Genomic DNA, 23,352 nt, shown 5'->3' with positions numbered 1-23,352 from the left:
CTATTTGAGCCATACTTGTTTATTTGATAATTGCACAAATTCACAAAAATTGTTTGGCCGGGAACCACACTAGTGGATCCTGAGAGGTGCCTAACACCTTCCCATTGGGATAATTTCAAGCCCTTATCCTGTCTCTGGTTACCAAACGTAGTTATAAATGAACCCTATAGGTTCCCTAACGCACCTTAAATCGTTAGGTTGCGACTCTTCAAAAATGCAAACCCTCTTTCCCAAAAGGAAAGAGTTGTCCCAACCAAAATGTTATAAACCTGATTTTCGCAAGAAAAAAGGGGGCGCGACAACAACCTGAAGAGTTTGTGGTTCCAGGTAAGGAAAAGAAGGTCTGTAGACATGTTAAGTCCCTTTACGGACTAAAACACGCACCCAAACAATGACATGCGAAATTTGACCAAACAATGTTGTCAAATGGGTTTAAGATAAATGAATGTGATAAATGTTTGTATACTAAAAATGTTCCAAATCACATAGTCATTGTTTGCTTATATGTGGATGATATGCTCATAATGAGTAATGATATTGCCAACATAAATGCTACTAAGCGTATTCTAACTAGCAAGTTTGATATGAGAGACTTGGGAGTTGCTGATTTAATTCTGGGGATTAAGATCCATAAGACTCCTCAAGGTCTGGCATTGTCACAATCTCATTATATTAAGACAGTGCTTGAAAAGTTCAAGCACTAAGGGTTTAAAGTTGCAAAGACTCCAATTGATGTGACTCTTGCATTAGCAAAGAACAAAGGCCAAAGCATATTACAGTTGGATTATGCTCATGTGTTGGGATGCTTAATGTACATCATGAATTGTACACGACCAGATATATCTTGTGCTATAAGTAAATTGAGTCGATACACGAGCAATCCAGGTCAATCTCATTGGATGGCAATGAAACGAGTTTTGGGATATTTAGAACATACCCAGGGCTTTGCTTTGCACTACAGTAAATATCCTGCGGTGATAGAGGGACACTGTGATGCAAATTAGATCACCGATTCAACTTATTCTAAGTCCACAAGTGGATATGTATTCACTATTGGTGGAGGAGCGACATCTTAGAAGTCATCCGAACAAACTTATATTGCCCGCTCTACAATGAAGGCTGAGGTCATAGCCTTAGATAAAGCCGGTGAAGAAGCTGAATGGCTCCAGAATTTCTTGGAAGATATTCCATTTTGGCCCAAACCGTTGGCACCGATATGCATACATTGCGATAGTCAAGCGGTAATTGGAAGGGTTGTGAGCGTTATGTATAATGGTAAATCTCATCATATGCGACAAAGACATAAAACCGTTAGGCAATAACTCTCTAGAGGAATTATCACGATTGATTATGTAAACTCAAGTGATAATGTGTTGGATCCACTTACAAAAGGCCTAACTAGAGAGGTAGTTGAGAAATCATTAAGGAGAATGGGACTGTGGCCGAGAACAAGTCATAGTAGCGGTAACTCTACCTAAAAGACTGGAGATCCCAAGATCTAGGTTCAAGGAGATCAAACAAAGTCATTAATAATGGTTCAATATTGTCAACTAAACTTTTGGTCCATTCTTGTGATGAGACAATATTCAGTACCAAGGATAAAACATTAAGGCTTTTAATGATTTCTAAATTTGATACGGGGTATATCAAATAGTATATCTACGGGATGACACGTTTAGGAATCACCTATGTAAGTGTGAAGTGTTAGACGCTTCAAGGATAACTTTGTAATGCCAGTTCTCTACGCACTTATGAAACCATGAGGTGTTCATGGCTGAAACGAACACAACAATGAGAACCAAAGACGGTTAAGGGTTGATTGTGTGACTTATGGTTGTCTAGGTATACACCAAAGTTCGACGGTTCAAAGATATCAAATCTACCGATTGACCGAGTATATCCGACATAAGTTCACTACAGAAAGTTCAAAGGGAAACCTACTTATCCAGATGCAATTAATCTTTGCTTGCGAATCACACAGTTTTTCATACATATTTCTGTGATATAGCCATTCCCCATTCATGTAGGGATTGTTGGGATTTTAAGTATATTAATATTTAAAAGAGGGTGAATGGAAAATGGAGGGAAAATGAAATATTTGAGTTTCATTTGAGATTCCCTCCTTGATGAAGGAACATTGTCCCATATTGGAAGAGGAAAAGGTTTTTTATGGGTAAATAAGCAATTGTTCTTCTTCTAGCTCTTAAAGAGTTGCGAAGAAGGCGAGCCTCACACCGTCGTTATCGTCGCTCGCTCGGCTCGGCTTCGGCTTCGGCTTCGGCTTCGGCTTCGGATTTGAATTTGAATTTGGATTTGGATTTGGATTTGGTCAAATGATCGATTGATTGATTAATTTTTTGGACCAAATTTATTTGTTAATAGTAAAATATTAACAGAAATGTTATTAAATATTTATTTTAATAACAGAATATTAATATTAAAATAATATTAATATTAAATCCTCAATCCGTTTTTCAGTTGTGTAACTGAAAATTAAACTACCCTCTTCAATTTTCCCTCTTTATTGTTGAGTAAATAGCCATTTATGTAATAACATTTATGATGTGGCCATTTTGCATAAACAACCATTCTGAAGAGTTGCACCTCTTCAGATTTCAGCCCAACTTTGGCTATAAATACAAGGCTATTCTGCTCAGAATTTCCATACGAATTTTCTGAGTTCTTCTACATATTTTAACTTCAAAGAAAGCAACAGTAAGTGTGATTTGCTACCAAACTTTGTGTTCGCTGAAACACTGGGGTTTGAAGTACCACTACACCAGTGTGTAATTCTTTATATCCTAGGAGGAAATAATTCATAACCTTGAGTACTAGGAGGAGATTAAATTCCTTAAGAAAACACTTGAATTCAGTGGGCTCGAATTGGTTTTTATTATTTCGTTTACATTTCTGTTTATGTTCATTTATATTTTCCAGAATTGTTTTACAAATACAGATTACTAACAAGATACATTAACCTACGTACAAATAATTAAATGTTAACTCCACAAATTGTGTTTTAACAATATCACACTAATCATAGGGGTCACATAATCCCTTCACTGAGCTTTCATTACCAATAGCAAAACTATACGATAACTATGACAAAGGTTATCAAATTTTCCGGATTTCTCGATTGCATGTCGAATATATTAACTTACGTATATAAAATGAAAAGAAAAAAAAACTAACCTTGTAATTGATATCTTATTAAGTGATTTTTGCTTATTTCCTGTGTTAGACTCTTCAAGGATGGATATTTTAATCTTTCTATAAAAAAAATCCCATAATATTAATCATTAGATAGTATAATACCTGTGGCTCGAACAGACTTAGAGAGCAGAATAAGATTGGATTGAAATCCCAGAAAATCATTGACACCATCGCCTGATGTGTTTAAGGGGACTCTGTTATCATATCTGTACACAGCAGTATGTCTAGAAGGGTACCATTGAATGTCACCAAATTCATTCTTCCTTGTATGTTCCATAAACTCATCTTCTATATCACTATCATTCGTGAAATTGTATGTTATACTTCTTTTGAATGCTGGCTCCACTTGAAACGTCACCTATACAAAAATTGCAGGTACAATGTTAATATTATATTATACACTTAAAAAATTAGGTCAGGTTAGCTCTCCTTTGTATCGTTCCAATTTTGTGGGGTGTCCTAATATAGGGGCACTTTAACTTTTCTCACATCAGAAGCGGAACAGGGGTGCAAGGGGATTCAATTAAATCTCCTTAATTGGAAGATTATACTATCTAAATAGGGCAAAAGTAATTTTTTGCTTATATACAGGTTATTGAATCCTCTTGGGCATAAGGAGTTTTTTTTTGGTTTTGGAATCCCCTTATTTATTCATGGCTCCACCATTGTCTCGCATGTGTACTTTTGATGGTGTTACGTTTCCACACTATTTTAAGAATTAATTTGATATTGTCGGGCTAATTCAATATAAAGATACTCTTAACATAATATAATATTGTCTATTTTTATGTCAAACCCGAATGATTTTTTACCAAAGATTATCCCTATACTTTAAATGTAATTTTCTTTTCTTTTCAGCTACTATATTGAAACAACGGTCACAATCCACCCATGGCACCTATAAATGGTTCTTGATGGCATCAATTATAACCTGAGGGATCAATTTGTACAGATTGAATTCAAGTACTATTATAGAGAGGCCAAATGGGCCAGCGGATTCTCTATCTCCAAGTTGAGTCATACTTAGCAAATGCAAGGAACACAAATTTTATCTATGTTCCAGAATCTCCCTACTGAAATTGGAGGACAATTGAGACTGGTCAGTTCAGGTTTTCTCAAACCACCTGTTGATGAAGATGTACAATGTGAACCTTCTTACCTTTTTGTAGACTGACAGATCAATACTGTTCATTGAGGCTATTTATCTGGACCCCCAAGTTAAAGCATCAATGAAGAACATTATCATTTTTATATGCAACAAATTTAATAGATTCTCCTATTTTCATTTCTGGTGTACCACAATCTATTTCATATACGGGGAAGACGCCTTTATTTTGTTTACTTTTAGTACCTTATGTAACTAGGAGCAGGGGCGGATCTATGTAGACGTGATGGGGTGGTACGCCACCTGATCGCTCGGGTAGAATTTCATGTAAGCATTAGTATTTCACTAGTATTTCACGTAGAAAAAGTATATAAATAGTTAGTGGCACCCCTAGTCACAAAATGGCTATAGGTGCCATGGTCAAGGTAGCCCTTGCCAAGCCCAGTCCCAAGATTGATCCTCGTTTCACTCATATTAACCCAATTTTACTTTTCTAAGTTCCTTCTTTCCAGATTGTTTTCTTTTTCCTCTTTTTCCTAATTTCCTTTATCTTCATTTTTATATTTTCTCTATATACAATCCCATTTTTATTAGTTCTTTAGATTATAAAAGTATATTTGCCTGTGTTTTCTTGTTCTACATTCAAATTTTTTCTATGAATATGTTTTTAATTATTTTTCTTTTTTTATCTAGTTAATATTATTTGTTCCCTGAGTGGACCAAATATATTCAGTTTCGTTATTATGTGTTTATTTATGCACCAAAAGATCTTATAAAGCAAACCAAATTAACTCAAAATGGATCGAACTTAACCAAATCGAATTGAATTAATTTAAAATATAGCGAACCAGCCAAATGCATGTATATCCAAATTCAACTTCTTTGTCTATCGGTAAGTTTATATTAAATACAGTGACACCCGCACTATCAAATCCTGGATCCACCTCTGAGTAGGAAGAGGAGTAGTCCCCTACCATATAGCTGTATAGTAAGTAGTTTATTGATTGAATAGTCACACCATCTTTAGCAAGATAGTTGGCTCGTTTAACCGCAATTAGGATTAGAGGTTGGGTTTATGTCCCTATCCTTTGCATTTAATGATATAATAGGGTTTAATGTCAAACTCCTACCAGTACCACACAGCCTGGCCATGGATGGATAGATTTAATTATCTTAAATATGAAAAATCGATCATTGTGGGGACTTTATTTGCAGCACCGGCAGATATTATGCAGTACTAGTGCAGTAGTGCTTATCGCTTGAACAAGTTCGATTTGAAATGAAGTGACTTGTTAATTCCCAATTATGCGCTGGATGCCTCTTTTTTGTTTTTAATTTTCGTAAGATTCCAGTCTGTCTACCTAAAAGTAATAAGCAAATATGATAAATAATACTCTTTAATTGAGATAAATTCTTAAATATTGATATCCCTAGTATAACTTCTTTTTCTCTATATATATATATATTACTGACTTTACAGCTATAGAAAGAGACATTTTATAAGTCGAAAAAATGTAAATGAACTAATCACGCTCCCGAGGAAAAGAATAAGTTGATAAACCAATTAATTATACGTAATTTCAGATCAAAAGTAATTTCATTAAGTCTGTTAGGATATCAATTCTTAAAAATGTGAATTACGACAATCGAATGAAACCAACTTGGACATACGAATAAACTAGACAGGAAAATAACTTAAACCGTCCTAATTAATTTTATTGAATAAAAAGGAAACAAACATTAGGTGAATATATATATAAAGAATATGAAAGAAAACTGTTTGTTACCTTAGAAATGATGCCAAGCAATCCAAGAGAAACTTTAGCAGCATTGAACAGTGGATTTTGTGGTATCAATTTGATTATTTTGGCATAGCCATCAGCTTCATTTGCTGGTACAATAAGACTGAGACCAATAACATGATCATGAACTGCTCCTCCTTTGCCCCACCACGAACTGCCGTGAGCCCCCGTACTTATTACTCCGGCCACCGTCACTCCCTCCCAATATGGCGCGGCCACTAAACTCAACCCCGCCTTTTCGATTGTATCGATAAACTTCCGGAGTCCAACTCCGCCGTCAGCAGTGGCAGTACGTTTTTCCACGTCGACATTAATAGTTGAGTCGTATTTTTCAGTACTTATGAAGACAGCAGCATCTCCAGTACCGGGGCATGCGAGTTTAGGAATGGTGTGTGAAAATCTTGTGACAACTTTGACTTTAAGGTTGTTCTTGTTTGCATTTGCTAATTCTTGTCGAAGTTCTTCTTCTGTTGTGGGATAGACAATTTTTGGAGCGTGACATATTTTTCTGTCACCCCAAATACCGTAGGAATTAGAAAGTTGGCAATCTGTTTGATCGCATTTGATAGGGTTTGGTGGTGGCATAGCAGAAGAGATGGTTACAAGTGTGGCTAAAACCCATAGAAGGACTAGGTGGCGGCCTCGGCAGAGATCAGCCATTATCTTTCGAAATCTTGGGTTGTAATTATTAATGGAGGGATGTTTATAAAGATGAATGTTGCTTCAAAGGGAACTGAAGGGGGGGTTGATATATTGCCATTGAGTGGAGACAGAGGGGAGTATTTAGGCCTTTTACGTAAATTCCAAACAAAGACACATTTGAGCTAAATAAATAAATGAATTTAAGGTATAAGTATGGATTATTTAAGCAATTCGTGTGGTTTAACCAAAGATAATAGGTTAGTTGTTATTTTTATTAGGTCGCCAATTAATGCTTAGTGTACTATAATATTTACGACTAATATTATAAATATTTCAGTTACATTCTCCGGGTAATCAAATTAAAATGCAGAATAAATAAAGACTTGGCATTTAATTTGATTGCGGAGATGCTCAAATTTGACTTCTTTATCTAATATTTCCAGAGTTTTCATTCTTGAGTGTGTGCGCTTTTCTTGTTTGTGACTTATGCATAGCATAATGTACGTAGTTTTCTGACGAAGTTTTGGATTTGTTCGACATTCAATTTTTTGGCTATATAAGATATGAGTATCTATTGATGTGATATGGACTTCATCACTACAACAAGCCTAGTTTGATCCCAATATATGGGGTCTGGAGAGGGTAGTCTGTACGCAGACTTTACCCCTACGTAATGCAGGTAGAGGGGCTGTTTCCAATGATATGGACTTCATCACTAAAGAAATAAAATTTTCCTTTCTGCTTCCTTCACCAGAAAGGAGCAAAATATGAATACCTCGCCATTGATGCTATGCATAAGATATTTAATGGCCACTGGTTAGCTAAAATATTCATCTTGGGTTCGAGCTTCTATTTTAGGAACAATACGTCCATTTTCTGTTCAAAATTTGAAGCTACAGATGTCTTAGATCACAATATTTAATTTCTCCTTCTTTCAATTGCGTGAAAAGTATGGGTAAAGTTGTAGATTAAAAAATAAACAGGATTAATTGGTTCTCAACTCTGGTGGGCTCGTGTTCACATTTCTTGTAAAGTTAATCAGTTCCCATTAGAACTCCGCTTTTCCAGAAAAGCAAAATTGCTACCTTTTATTAAACTAACTGATTGAGTTCTCCCATCTTATATTTTATTTAATTTGCTCTTCTCTGATTGCAGAACAAATGTATTAAAATCCAGCCCCACCAAAAATATTGTTTGTTTTGCTAGGCCTGTACAACTTAAAAATACATTACTAGTGTGTAAAGCTTGCTTTTTCATATACCTAACATTTCTTTTATATTTTTCTAATGTGAAATTTGCCCTTATTCGCTAGCAATATGCGTGTTGGTTTATATTTAGTTAATAATGGCATGCCAATTGGAAGAGTTGGTGGAAAGAGTTGGTGTGGATGCTAGAAGGAAACTTCCTCCTTTGATGTCACCCATGACATCAAGAGGAGGTCTTTACCTCTATAAATAGATGCACTCCTTCATTTGTAGAAACCATCCCAAAAATAATACAATACATTGTAGTGTGTACAGAGCTAAGAGAGAAATTCTCTTAAGTGTAATTGGGAACTCTCCCCTTCCTTTGGTAATAATAAAAAGACAACTGTTCTCTGGTGGACGTAGGATTATTTTGATCCGAACCACATTAAATCTTGTGTTCTTTCTTTTACATTTCCGCTAACAATTGGTATCAGAGCAACAAGATTCTTTAATGATCCAAGGAGGAAGAACAAACAAAGATGAGTTCCATGAAGTTTGAAATTGATAGATTCAGTGGACGCAACAACTTCAATATCTGGAAGATCCAGATGATGGCATTACTGCGGAGGGAAGGTTCAATCCATGTTATTGACAGAAAGAATCCTAAGGATATATCAGCTCCCGACAAGGAGAAGATTGAAGGGGATGCATTGAGTGCAATCCAACTATCCCTTGCACCTAATGTACTTTGTGAAGTGAGTACGGGTACCGAAGAGGCGGCCAAACAGTTATGGGAAAAACTAGAAGGGCTATACCAAGACCGATCAGTGACAACAAGGATGTTGTTACAACGACGTCTTCACACATTTAAGATGGGGTCAGGTACTTCGTTACAAGATCATTTAGATTCGTTCAATAAACTTGTCACGGACTTACAGATTGCAGGAATTAAAAAGGAGGAGGAGACGCTTGCATGTGCTTTGCTATTTTCATTGACTTTAGGATATCGTGATATTGAGAATTCAATGATGTATAGCAAGGAGCCTATCAAGCTTGAGCAAGTGCAGCAGACACTTAACTCTAGTGATGTGCGGAGGCACATTGAAGGAGATAGAGATGACCAGGCAATTGGGCTCTTTGGCAGAGGCCGGACTAGCCAATAGGGAAAGAGCAAATCAAAACACAGATCAAAATCTCATGTGAATAAGAAGAATACAGAGTGTTGGGGTTGTGGCAAGAAGGGGCACTTTGAACGAGATTGCCCAATGTCAAAGTCCAAGGAAAAGGCGAGTGCATTTACAGTTGAACAGGTACATGATTTTGATAATGATTATGTACTAACAACATCGTGTAATAATAATACTAGTTATGGAAAAAAATGGGTGTTAGACTCTGCTTGTACTCTGCATATGACGTTCCAAAAAGACTGGTTTAGCAGCTATGAGAATAGTGGAGGAACCGTAGTAATGGGCAATAATGCAACTTGTGCAATAGTTGGCATTGGCTCAGTTCGGGTTTGCTGCCATGATGGAGTCGTGAGGACTGTTACACAAGTCAGTCATGTTCCTGATCTTAAGAAGAATTTGATCTCCCTGAGTACTCTGGATGAACAAGGCTACAGGTACATGAGCGAAACAGGAACTATAAAGGTGACTAAAGGTTCTTTAGTCATGCTGAAAGGCAAGCTGGAGAACGGCCTTTACACATTGGACGGAAGCACCATTGTTGGCTCTGCAAATGCATCTATAGTGCAGTTATCTAATGATGACAAGGCAAGACTATGGCACATGAGACTAGGTCATATGAGCGCACGTGCACTAGAGATGTTGAGCAATCGTAACCTTTTGGAAGGTGAGAAGATCAGCACGCTTGACTTTTGTGAACACTGCGTTCTAGGGAAGCAGAAGAAGGGCAGCTTCAGCACTGGCAAACAGAAGACAAGAGGAGTGCTAGACTACATCCATTCAGATTTATGGGGTCCCTCTAACCTTCCATCGAAGGGCAGAAATAGGTATCTTCTCACTTTTATTGATGATTTCTCACGAAAGGCTTGGGTGCATTTTTTGAAGGCAAAAAGTGATGCTTTTGAAGTATTTAAAGAGTGGAAGATTTTGGTTGAAAATCAAATGGAGCGGAAAATCAAGTATCTTCGCACAGACAATGGCTTGGAGTTTTGCAATGAAGAGTTTAATGAATTCTACAAGATTCATGGGATCTCAAGACATAGGACTGTTAGGCATACCCCACAGCAGAATGGAGTTGCTGTGAGAATGAACAGAACTCTTCTTGAAAAGGCTCGTTGTATGCTCCTACAAGCCAAAATGTCCAAAGTATTTTGGGTTGAAGCAGTTCACACTACTGCTCATATTGTCAATCGATCTCCAACATCGGCAATTGACTTTAAGACTCCGAATGAGGTATGGTCAGGTGAACCCTTTAACTATTCATACTTACGAGTATTTGGGTGTCCAGCTTATTATCACATTAATGAAGGAAAGCTTGAACCAAGGGCTAAGAAGGCCATATTCGTAGGGTATGTGGATGGAGTAAAAGGGTACAAACTTTGGTGTTTGTCTTTACTCAAATTTATAGTTAGTAGAGATGTCACCTTTGATGAATCCTCTATACTTGATCCCCGTAAAGTTTCCGTGGAGTTTTCAGGAAACAAGAACGACGAGCAGGTGGAGCTTCCGGTGGAGCTTGCCAAGGAAAAGGATCAAGAGACTCAGGTTAAAGATGAGTCAGAAGATGTAGACCTTGAAGAACTTGCTGTCAATGAACCATACACAATTGCAAAGGGGAGGGAGAAGAGGCAGACACGAGAACCGGAACGCCTTATAGATCAAGCAAACTTGATTGCATATGCGTTCATAGCTGCACAAGAAGAGATTAAGGATTTAGATCCCTCCTCGTATATTGAAGCAACTTCTTGCAAGGATGTTGTACAATGGCGGTTAGCCATGACTGAAGAGGTGGAGTCTCTTCACAAGAATCAGACATGGCTCTTAGTGAAAAGACAAAAGGGGAAGAGGATAGTTGGATGCAAGTGGGTCTACCGAAAGAAAGAGGGAATTCCTGAAGTGGAAGATGCTAGGTTCAAGGCGAGATTGGTTGCAAAAGGTTTCAGTCAGAAGGAGGGAATTGACTACAATGAGATTTTCTCTCCGGTCGTGAAGCATAGCTCAATTCGCGTGCTACTAGCATTGGTTGCACAATTTGACTTGGAGCTTCAACAGCTTGATGTCAAAACTGCTTTCTTACACGGTGATCTAGAAGAGACAATCTATATGGATCAACCTGAAGGTTTCCTAGCTGAGGGAAAAGAAGATCACGTATGCCAACTAAAGAAGTCTTTGTATGGTTTGAAGCAATCCCCTAGACAGTGGTACAAGAGGTTTGATGCATTCATGACTACACATGAATTCTCAAGGAGTGCATTTGATAGTTGTGTGTATCACAAGAAGATGTCTGGTAACTCAATGATTTATTTACTGTTGTATGTTGATGATATGCTTATTGCTGCTAACAACATTACAGAGATAAATGCTTTGAAGAAACTATTGAGTAAGGAATTTGACATGAAGGATTTAGGAGCTGCAAAGAAAATCCTTGGTATGGAGATTTCAAGAGAAGACGATGTTGTACATCTTTCTCAGAAGAGGTATATTGAAAGGGTTCTCGAGAGATTCAATATGCAAACGTGCAAGCCTGTAAGTACACCATTAGCTCCTCATTTTAAACTTTCAGAGTCACAAATGCCTCAGTCCGAGGATGAGGTGGAGCATATGTCAAAGATTCCTTATGCCAGTGCAGTTGGTAGTATTATGTATGCTATGGTATGCACACGTCCAGATATTGCTCAATCTGTAAGTGTGGTAAGTAGATACATGTCCAACCCAGGAAAGAGGCATTGGGAAGCTGTCAAGTGGATATTGAGATATCTCAAAGGAGCTTCTGGTGTTGGTCTTACCTTTCGAAAAAGTGGTACAGGTATTTCAATTCTCGGTTATGTGGATTCTGACTATGCAGGAGATCTTGACAGAAGAAGGTCCACAACTGGATACATCTTTACCCTCGTTGGCAGTGCCGTCAGTTGGAAGTCGACTTTGCAGTCGATTGTCGCTTTGTCTACGACAGAAGCAGAATACATGGCAGCAGCGGAGGCGGTAAAGGAAGCTATCTGGTTGAAAAGTTTAGTAGCGGAATTGAGTTTGGTTCAGCTGGAATCAACTCTTAGATGTGATAGTCAGAGTGCTATTCATCTAATGAAAAATCAGAGATTTCATGAGCGCACTAAACACATTGATGTCAGATTTCATTTTATTCGAGATGTTATTGATGAGGGAACTATCAAGGTCGTGAAGGTTATCACAGACGATAATGCTGCAGACATGTTGACCAAGATAGTCCCGCTCGCTAAGTTTGCACACTGCAAGGACTTGGCGGGGGTGTGCATCAACTGATGCAACTCCGAAGAGAACAGTTGCTAGGTGGAGGTGGTATGTTCAACAATGGTTTGATTCTTCTTGTTTCTTACAACGGGGTTGCCCAGTAAGCTTAGAAGTTTTGGCCAGAGTTGTTCACACGCTCGAAACGCAAACCAAGGTGGAGATTGAAAATGTTGGTTTATGTTTAGTCAACAATGGCATGCCAATTGGAAGAGTTGGTGGAAAGAGTTGGTGTGGATGCTAGGAGGAAGCTTCCTCCTTTGATGTCACCCATGACATCAAGAGGAGGTAGTTTGATGTCACCAATGACATCAAGAGGAGGTCTTTACCTCTATAAATAGATGCACTCCTTCATTTGTAGAAACCATCCCAAAAATAATACAATACATTGTAGTGAGTAGAGAGTTAAGAGAGAAATTCTCTTAAGTGTAATTGGGAACTCTCCCCTTCCTTTGTTAATAATAAAAAGGCAACTGTTCTCTGATGGACGTAGGATTATTTTGATCCAAACCACGTTAAATCTTGTGTTCTTTCTTTTACGTTTTCGCTAACAGAACCCAATACACATATTCTGTTATTGGATAGACATGTTATCACAACCCAAATCTAGGGCCATGGCCAACATCCAACGAGCCTAATGGCTATCGAATTAAGCCTTTTCGCAACAAATCAACTAAATATTAAGCATGCATCCCATATAAAGACTCAAAACTATCACATATCTGAATTAAAGCCTAGTGGGGAGTAGCCCTAATAAAATATATAACTATATATAAAACTATTGTCACGACCCGGATTATCCATCCTCGGGAGCCGTGATGGCGCCTACTAGTGAAAGCTAGACAAGCCAATTTATTCAGTTATTTAACCATTTTCAGTTATATCCCTTAACAATTCCAAAATAACATAACAAAATAGCGGAAATAATGATATCAAAAATAGTGGGGAAGACAAAATGCGATAATTTAAATTAATACAAATTGCGGAAGTCTAAGTACAACTCTACCCAGAATTTGGTGTCACAATATCACGGACCATCTATGAATACTACAAATAAAATTTGAATAGAAATACACGAATCTGTCTCTGAATATGTACAAATAGAAAGAAAATGATAGAAGGAGATGTCAAGGCCTGCAGACGCCTGCAGGACTACCTCGGGTCGCCTGAATGGATTGAAGACAGCACCCTCACTGCGGTCCAAAAGCTGCATCACCAGGATCTGCACACAGTGCAAAGTGTAGTATCAGCACAACCGACCCCATGTGCTGGTAAGTGCCTAGTCTAACCTCGGTGAAGTAGTGACGAGGCTAGGACCAGACTACCAAATAAACTTGTGCAGTTAAATCATATACAGCGGAAAATAAAGGAAAAAATGTATAGTTAAGGATAGGAGGGGGAACATGTTGCGGGGAACATCAAGTAATAACAGAAGAACAACATATAACTATAAGGAACATTAAATTTCAATTATGAACAGAATCAGCAATAACAGACAAGTGCACGACATCACCCTTCGTACTTTTACCTTACATAATCATGGCACGGAATGATCCTTCGTGCATTAACACTCATATCATGGCACGAAATTGTACATCGTGCGACACGGCATTACCCTTCGTGCTTTAACATCACAAAACCGGCATGCCATCTCCCTTCGTGCATCAACACTCTCTCACAAATATCATGCACGGCATCACCCTTCGTGCTTTAACACTCTTCCTTACTCAAACAACAATCACAAAGCAATAAGGGAAAGGGAATCAATAAAATCACAATAAAAATTCCGGCAAGGGAACAATAGTATAACAACCATATCCCGGCAAAGGAAACAATATCAAAAGCAATAACATCCGGACAAGAGAGATACCATCAAAAGTAACAACATCCCGGTAAGGGAGACAATATCATAAACTCTTCTCTTTTCCACATTTGCTTCACAACTCAATACACAACTTGAGCCAATCCTCTAAAATGTTCAATTGCCAATAATACTTGCACAAATCATTTTACAACTTGAGCCAACGCTCTTCAATGTTCAATTACCAATAATACTTCCAAAAGCCTTGTTCAACAAAAGAAATCATCATATAAAGCATGAACAATATGAATCGGAGTCACATTAATCATAATATAAGACTCACAGGCATAATTGACACCAACGTATAGATACTCGTCACCATACCTATACGTCGTACTCAACAATTAACACATAGCAAATAAGACACAACTCCTAATCCTTCAAGCTAAGATTAGACCAAACACTTACCTCAATGTCGCGAACACAATTCAAGCCTCAACTACCGCTTTACCTCTTGGTTCCACTTCCAATTTGCTTATATCTAGTCACAATTTACTTAATAATATTAGTAAATGCTAAATAAGTCATTTCTAATGCATTGAAATAGGTTTTCCAATGATTTTCCCAAAAAATAAAAAATCGACCCCAGGCCCGCTTGGTCCAAACCCGAACGGACCAACACCCGATTACCCATTCACCCCCGAGCCCGAATATATAATTGGTTTTGGAATCCGACATCAATTGAGGTCTAAATTCTCAAATTTCAATATTCTTAGGTTTTACCCAAAATTCCCAATTCCACCATGAAAACCCTAGATTCTAGGATGAAATTTTGTAAAAAGAAGTTAAGAAGTGAAAGAAATAAGTTAAAAATCACTTACTAGTGTTTTGAGGAAGAAAGAGTGTTTGAAAAATCGCCTCCAATGTTCTAGGGTTTTGAAAATTGAAAAATAGCTGAAGAGTCATGTTTATATACTCCTCTCAGACCCTCACCGCGGACCGCATAAAAAGGACTGCGGCCGCGGAGCTCCACCACGGACCGCGAACTATCGAGCACGGCCGCGAAGGCCCCACCGCGGTAGCGAAGGTTTCCACCGCGGACCGCGAGACCTGGCTTTAGAGACCTGCAACTTCTCTGAACCTACAACTTCTTCTAAGTGTAAAAACATCTCGAAACCTATCCGAAACCCACCCGAGCCCTCGGGGCTCCAAACCAACTATGCATACTAACTCAAAAATATCATATGGACTTACTCATGCGATCAAATCGCCAAATTAACACCTTTTAACAACGAATTTAACATTAAAATCAAAGAAAAATCTCATGAACTCTTAAGTTCCATTTTTAACAACCGAGGGTCCGATTCACATCATTTTAAGTCTGTTTTTACTAAATTTTACGGGTTCAACTAAAATACCATATAAGACCTGTACCGGGCTCTGGAACAAAAATAAAGGCTCGATACCATCAAATTTCAATACATTCAAATTTCCCAAAAAAAAACTCTTAAAATTTCAGTTAAAAAGTTTTCTTCAATAATTTGTTTCTCAGGATTAGGACCTCGGAATTTGATTCCGAGCATACGCCCAAGTCCCACATTTTTCTACGGACCCTTCGAGACCGTCAAATTACGGGTCTGGGTCCGTTTACCTAAAATATTAACCGAAGTCAACTTAAACTCATATTAAAAGCAAAAGTTATCATTTTTCACATATTTTCACATAATGGTTTTCCGGATACACTCCCGGACTGTGTACACAAGTTGAGGTGAGATAAAAGGGAGGTTTTAAGACCTTGGAATACAACATTTATTTCCAAAATAAGTGATTACCTTTTGGGTCATCACATTTTCCACCTCTAAAATAACTGTTCGTCCTCGAACGGACATAAGAAGGAAGTACCTGAGTTGGAGAAAAGATGGGGATCTCGGCTCCACATATCGGACTCGGACTCAGACTCCCAAGTTGCTACCTCAACAGGCTGACCTCTCTACTAAATACAAACAGAAGGAAAACTCTTTGATCTTAACTGATGATCCGTCTGGTCTAGAATAGCTACCAACTCCTCCTCATAGGACAAGTCCTTGTCCAACTAGACAGTACTAAAATCTAACACGTGGGATGGATTGCCGTGATACTTCCGAAGCATGGACACATGAAACACTGGGTGCACGACTGATAAGCTCGGCGGCAACACAAGTCTATAAGCCACCTCTCCTACTCGATCAAGAATCTCAAACGGGCCAATGAATCTAGGGCTAAGCTTTCCCCTCTTCCCAAATCTCATCACGCCTTTCATAGGAGACACGCAAAGCAACACCCGCTCACCGACCATGAATGCAACATCTCGAACCATACAGTTGGCATAACTCTTTTGCCTGGACTGAGCTGTACGAAGCCTACCCTGAATAATCCTGACCTTGTCCAAGGCATCCTGTACTAGATCTGTACCCAACAATCGAGCCTCTCCCGGCTCAAACCATCAAACCGGTGACCGACACTGCCTACCATATAAAGCCTCATTAGGAGCCATCTGGATACTCGACTGGTAGCTGTTGTTGTAGGCAAACTCCGCCAAAGGCAAGAACTGATCCCACGAGCCTCCAAAGTCAATGACACAAGCTCGGAGCTTATCCTCCAAAATCTGAATAGTACGCTTGGACTTCCCGTTCGTCTGAACTCGACCCGTATGCCTAAATCATGCTGAACTGCTCTCCAAAAATGTGAGGTAAACTGCATACCTCGGTCTGAAATGATAAACACGGACACACCATGAAGACGAACAATCTCCCATATATAGATCTCAGCTAACCTCTCAGAAGAATAGGAGACTGCCACATGAATGAAATGTGCTAACTTGGTCTATCAACAATAACCCACACTGCATAGAACTTCCTCTGAGTCTGTGGGAGTCCAACAACGAAGTCCATAGTGATACGCTCCCACTTCCACTCAGGAATCTCAATCTTGTAGAACAAACCACCAGGTCTCTGATGCTCGTACTTTACTTGCTAACAATTCAAACACCGAGCCACATATGCAACAATATCCCTCTTCATCCTCCTCCACCAATAATGCTGCCGCAAATCCTGATACATCTTAACAGCGCCCGGATGAATAGAGTACCTGGAACTATGAGCCTAATCTAAAATCAACTCTCGAAGCCCATCCATATTAGACACACAAACTCGACCCTGCAGTCTCAAAACTCCATCACCTCCTAACGTAACCTGTTTGGCACCACCATGATACACCGTGTCCCTAAGGACACACAAATGAGGATCATCATACTGCCGATCTCAGATACGCTCCAATAAAGAAGAACGAGCGGCTGTGCAAGCTAACACGAGACTGGGCTCAGAAACATCCAACCTCACGAACTGATTGGCCAAATCCTGAACATCCAAAGCAAGCGGTCTCTCACCGACTGGAATATATGCAAGACTGCCCATACTGGCTGACTTTCTACTCAAAGCATAGGCCATCACATTGGACTTTCCCGGATGATATAAGATGGTGATATCATAATCATTTAATATCTCCAACCACCTTCTCTGCCTCAAATTTAGCTCCTTCTGCTTGAACAAATACTGTAGACTCTTGTGATCCATGAACACCTCACATGACACGCCATATAGATAATGCCTCCAAATCTTCAATGCGTGAACAATGACTGTTAACTCCAAATCATGAACTGGATAATTCTTCTCATGAATCTTCAACTTCCGTGAAGCATAAGCAATGACCTTTCTATCCTGCATCAACAACACACCAAGTCCAATACGAGATGCATCACAATAACTGTATATGGCCCTGAACCTATGGGCAAAACCAACACCGACACCATAGTCAAAATTGTCTTGAGCTTCTGAAAGCTCGCCTCACACTCGTTCGACCACCTGAACTGGGCACCCTTCTGGGTCAACCTGGTCATCGGGCTGCAATAGATGAAAACCCCTCCACAAACCGATGGTAATAGCCTGCCAAACCCAAGAAACTCCGGATCTCTGTAGCTGATGCAGGTCTAGGCCAGTTCTTGACTACCTCTATCTTCTTCGGATCTACTTGAATACCCTCTACTGATACAACATTACCCAAGAACGCAACTGAACTCAACTAGAACTCACACTTCGAAAACTTAGCATACAACTGACTATCTCTCAAAGTCTGGAGAACAACTCTCAGATGCTGCTCATGCTCCTCCCGACTGCGAGAATAGATCAAAATATCATTAATGAAGACTAACACGAACGAATCCAAGTAAAGATTGAAAACTTGGTTCATTAAATCCACAAAAATTGCTAGGGCATTTGTCAACCCGAATGACATCACCAAGAACTCATAATGCCCGTACCTAGTGCGGAAAGCTGTCTTAGGGACATCGGATGCCCTAATCCTCAACTGATTGTAGCCAGATCTCAAGTCAATTTTCGAAAATACCTTGGCACCCTGAAGTTGATCAAACAAATCATCAATCCTCGGTAATGTATACTTGTTCTTTATTGTAACCTTGTTCAACTGCCGGTAATCTATACACATCCTCATCGATTCGTCCTTCTTCTTAACAAACAACACCAGCGCACCCTAAGACGATATACTAGGTCTAATGAAGCCTTTATCAAGCAAGTCTTGCAACTACTCCTTCAACTCTTTCAACTCAGGCGGGGCCATATGATACGGTGAGATAGAAATGGGCTGGGTGCCCAGAGCCAAATCAATGCAGAAGTCAATATCCCTGTCGGGTAGCATACCTAGCAGGTCTGAAGGAAATACCTCAGGAAACTCATAAACAATAGGTACATAATCCACAGAAGGAACCTCAGCACTAGAATCATGAACATATGCCAAATAGGCCAAACACCCCTTCTCGATCAATCGCTGAGCTTTCATATATGAGATAACACTACGAGTAGAATGACCAGGAGTCTCTCTCCACTCTAAACGAGGCAACCCTGGCAAAGCTAAGGTCACAGTGTTGGCATGACAGTCCAAGATAGCATGGTAAGTTGATAACCAGTCCATCCCCAATATGATATCAAAATCAACCATGTCCAACAGTAACAAATATACTCGAGTCTCAAGACCCCCAATCACAACTACACATGAATGATAGACATGATCTACCATAATAAAATCACCCACCGGTGTAGACACATATACATGAGCACTCAAAGAATCACTAGGCATGACCAGATATAATGCAAAATAAGATGACACATAGGAGTATGTAGATCCTGGATCAAATAGAACTGAAGCATCTCTACTACAAACCAGAAAAGTACCTATGATAACTACATCGAAAGCCTCAGCCTCAGGCCTAGATGGAAGAGCATAACATCGGAGCTAGACCCCACCACTATGAACTATATCTCTAGGACGACCACCTATTGGCTGGCCTCCACCTCTAGCGGCTTGACCTCCACCTCTAATACCTCTACCTCCACCTCTAGCACCTCTACCTCCACCTCTAGCTAGCTGGGCGGGCGGTGGAACACTCAGTGCCTGAACTATGGCACGGGAACCCTGATGCTGAGAGTTGCTTGATGCTCGAGGGAAAAATCTAGCAATATGCCCCATATCGCCACATGTATAACAAGCCCTCCACGACTGAGACTGCTAACCCTGACGGCCTGAGTAACCACTCTGAAAACTCTGGAGTAGAGGTGCACTGATAGGAGCTGGCGTTGCACTGTAGGGAAACTGATCAGAACAATGCATACGAGGACCACAACCACCCGGAGCACCATGAGAAGCCTGAAGTGCTGAATGAAACGACCTGGGAGGACGACCCCTACCAAAAGAATCCCTGCCTCCAGATGAGGCACCACTAAATCTGCCTGAATGACGAAGCCTCTTGTCAGACCCCTGACCACCCCCTATGATAGAACCATCTCAACTCTCTTAGCTACATTAGCCGCATCCTGAAAAGAAATCTTGCTCCCCATTTCCTTAGCCATCTGCAACCGAATAAGCTGAACGAGTCCCTCAATGAACCTCTTTATTCTCTCTCTGTCTCTCTCTCTCTCTCTCTCTCTCTCTCTCTCTCTTTCTTAGTGGGAAGTATAAGAAGAGCATAACAGGGTAAATCAATAAATTTGGTCTCGTACTAACTGACAGTCATGGAACCCTGCTGAAGACGCTCAAACTACCTCCGATAGTTCTCCCTCTGAGTGATGGGAAGAAATTTCTCCATGAATAGCTGAGAAAACAGATCCCAAGTCAAAACTAGTGACCTAACTAGTCTAGCCAAACAATAATCTCTCCACCAAGTCTTGGCGGATTCAGATAAGCGAAAAGCAGCAAAGTCGACCCCATTGGTCTCCACTATCCCTATGTGCCTGAGAACCTTATGACAAATAATCTTGGGGATCCTCAGAAGATGCACCACTAAAAGTGGTAGTGAAGAGCTTGGTGAACCTATCCAATCTCCACAAGGCATCAGCAGACATAACTGCTCCATCACCGGTCTGAGTTACAATACCCAGTTGAACTGCTCCAACTAGTTGAGCTACTGGAGTCTGAAACTGGGGAGCCATCTGCTCCGGAGTGCGAGTACCGAAAGTCTGTGCTCCTCCCCCGGCCTGAGAGATGGCTGGTGCTACCGGAAGTAAGTCTGCCTGGATGACACTCTCCATAAGGCCCACTAGACGGACTAGAGCATATTGGAGTACTAAGGTAGCAATGAACCCCCCTGGAACCTGAGCTGGGCCCACCGGAACTGCCTGGGCTGGAACCTTATCATCAAACTAAACTTGAGGCTCTGCCGCTGGTGCTGCTACCCTGGGCTGAGCTTTGCCCATGCCTCAGCCTCTAGCACGACCTCTACCTCGCCCTCTGCCCCTCGTGGGAGCTGCTACTGGGGGCTCAGGCTGCTGATCAGTGGATGAGGAAGTGCGTTTCTCGCCATCTGCGAAAGAACATAGTAGTTATTCAATTAGCATTGAGAAACCAAACCACACGACATGAAAGAATAGATGTGAAGTTTTTCCTATTTCTATAGCCTCTAGGGATAAATACAGACGTCTCCGTACCAATCCCTCAGACTCTACTAAGCTTGTCTGTGAATTGTGAGACCTAAGTAACCTAGGGCTCTTATACTAACTTGTCATGACCTGGATTTTCCACCCTCAGGAGCCGTGATGACGCCTACTTGTGAAAGGTAGGCAAGCCGATTTATTCAATTATTTAACCATTTTCAGTTACATCCCTTAGCAATTCCAAAAAAAACAAAACCAAATAGCGGAAGTAATGATAACAAAAAACAGTGCGAAAGACAAAATACGATAATTTAAATTAATACAAACTGCAGAAGTCTAAGTACAACTCTACCCAGAATTTGGTGTCACAATGTCACAGACCATCTATGAATACTACAAATGAAGTCTGAATAAAAATACATGAGTCTGTCTCTGAATAAGTATAAACAGAAAGGAAATGATAGAAGGAGACGCCAAGGCCTGCGGACGCCTGCAGGATTACCTCGGGTCGCCTGAATGAACAGAAGACAGCGCCCTCACTACGTTCCAAAAGCTGCAGCACTGGGATCTGCACACAGTGCAGAGTGTAGTATCAGCACAACTGACCCCATGTGCTGGTAAGTGCCTAGCCTAACCTCGGTGAAGTAGTGACGAGGCTAGGACCAAAGTACCAAATAATGTGTAGTTAAATCATATACAGCGAAAAAAAAGGTAGAAATGCACAGTTAAGGATAGGAGGGGAACATGTTGCTGGGAACATCAAGTAATAATAGAAGAACAACAGATAACTATAAGGAACATTAAAGTTCAATTATCAACAGAATCAGCAATAACAGACAAGTGGACGACATCACCATTCGTGCTTTTACTCTCGTCCTCACCATAAAATCAATAAAATTGGCATAACATCACCCTTCGTGCTTTTACCTCACATAATCATGGCACGAAATGATCCTTCATGCATTAACACTCATATAATGGCACATAATTGTACATCGTGCGGCACGACATCACCCTTCGTGCTTTAACCTCACAACAATCGGCACGGCATCACCCTTCGTGCATCGACACTCTCTTACAAATATCATGCACGGCGAGTTAATTCGTGCTTTAACACTCTTCCTTACCTAAACAACAATCACAAAGCAATAAGGGCAAGGGAATCAATAAAATCACAATAAAAATCCCGGCAAGGGAACAATAGTATATCAACCATATCCCGGCAAGGGAAACAATATCAAAAGCAATAACATCCCGGCAAGGGAGATACCATCAAAAGTAACAACATCCCGACAAGGGAGACAATATCATAAACCTCTTCTCTTTTCAATATTTACTTCACAACTCAATTCACAACTTGAGTCAATGCTCTAAAATGTTCAATTTGCCAATAATACTTCCACAAATCATTTTACAACTTGAGCCAACGCTCTTAAATGTTCAATTACCAATAATACTTTCACAAGCCTTGTTAAACAAGAGAAATCATCATATAAAGCATGAACAATACGAATCGGAGTCACATTCAATATAGTATAAGACTCACAGGCATGCTTGACACCAACGTATAGATACTCGTCACCATGCCTATACGTCGTACTCAACAATTAACATATAGAAAATAAGACACGATTCCTAATCCCTGAAGCTAAGGTTAGACTAAACACTTACCTCGATGCCGCAAACACAATTCAAGCCTCAACTACCGCTTTACCTCTTGGTTCCACTTCTAATTCGCTTATATCTAATCATAATTTACTTAATAATATTAGTAAATGCTAAACAAGTCATTTCTAATGCATGAAAATAGGTTTTCCAATGATTTCCCCAAAAAGTCAAAAATCGACCCCAGACCCACTTGGTCGAAAGCCGAAATTTGCACAACCACCCAATTATCCATTCACCCCGAGCCCAGATATATAATTGGTTTTGGAATCCGACCTCAATTTGAGGTCTAAATCCCCAAATTTCAATATTCTTAGGTTTTAGCCAAAATTCCTAATTCCATCATGAAAACCCTAGATTCTAGGATGAAATCATGTAAAATGAAGTTAAGAAGTGAAAGAAATAAGTTAAAAATCACTTACTAGTGTTTTGGGGAGGAAAGAGTGTTTGAAAAATCGCCTCCTATGTTCCAGGGTTTTGAAAATTGAAAAATAACTAAAGAGTCCCATTTA

General features: G+C 39.8%; 1 protein-coding gene across 1 annotated transcript in view; it reads right to left on the bottom strand.

Annotated features, from left to right (window-relative positions):
• Nucleotides 1-6,873, bottom strand: part of LOC104213025 (L-gulonolactone oxidase 3) — a 32,122-nt gene extending 25,249 nt beyond the window's left edge. Inside the window, exons 1-2 of the mRNA XM_009762424.2 lie at nucleotides 6,106-6,873; nucleotides 3,316-3,571 (exon numbers count right to left, since the gene is read on the bottom strand). Coding sequence (XP_009760726.1) covers nucleotides 3,316-3,571; nucleotides 6,106-6,780 — 931 coding nt within the window. The 5' untranslated portion in view covers nucleotides 6,781-6,873. The remainder of the gene's footprint in view (nucleotides 1-3,315; nucleotides 3,572-6,105) is intronic.
• Nucleotides 6,874-23,352: the final 16,479 nt, after the last annotated feature.

Source organism: Nicotiana sylvestris, chromosome 8, assembly GCF_000393655.2.
Source record: "Nicotiana sylvestris chromosome 8, ASM39365v2, whole genome shotgun sequence".
Taxonomy (NCBI): Eukaryota; Viridiplantae; Streptophyta; class Magnoliopsida; order Solanales; family Solanaceae; genus Nicotiana; species Nicotiana sylvestris.
Note: the sequence above shows the minus strand (reverse complement) of the source record. Positions and strands in the feature narration are given on the sequence as shown.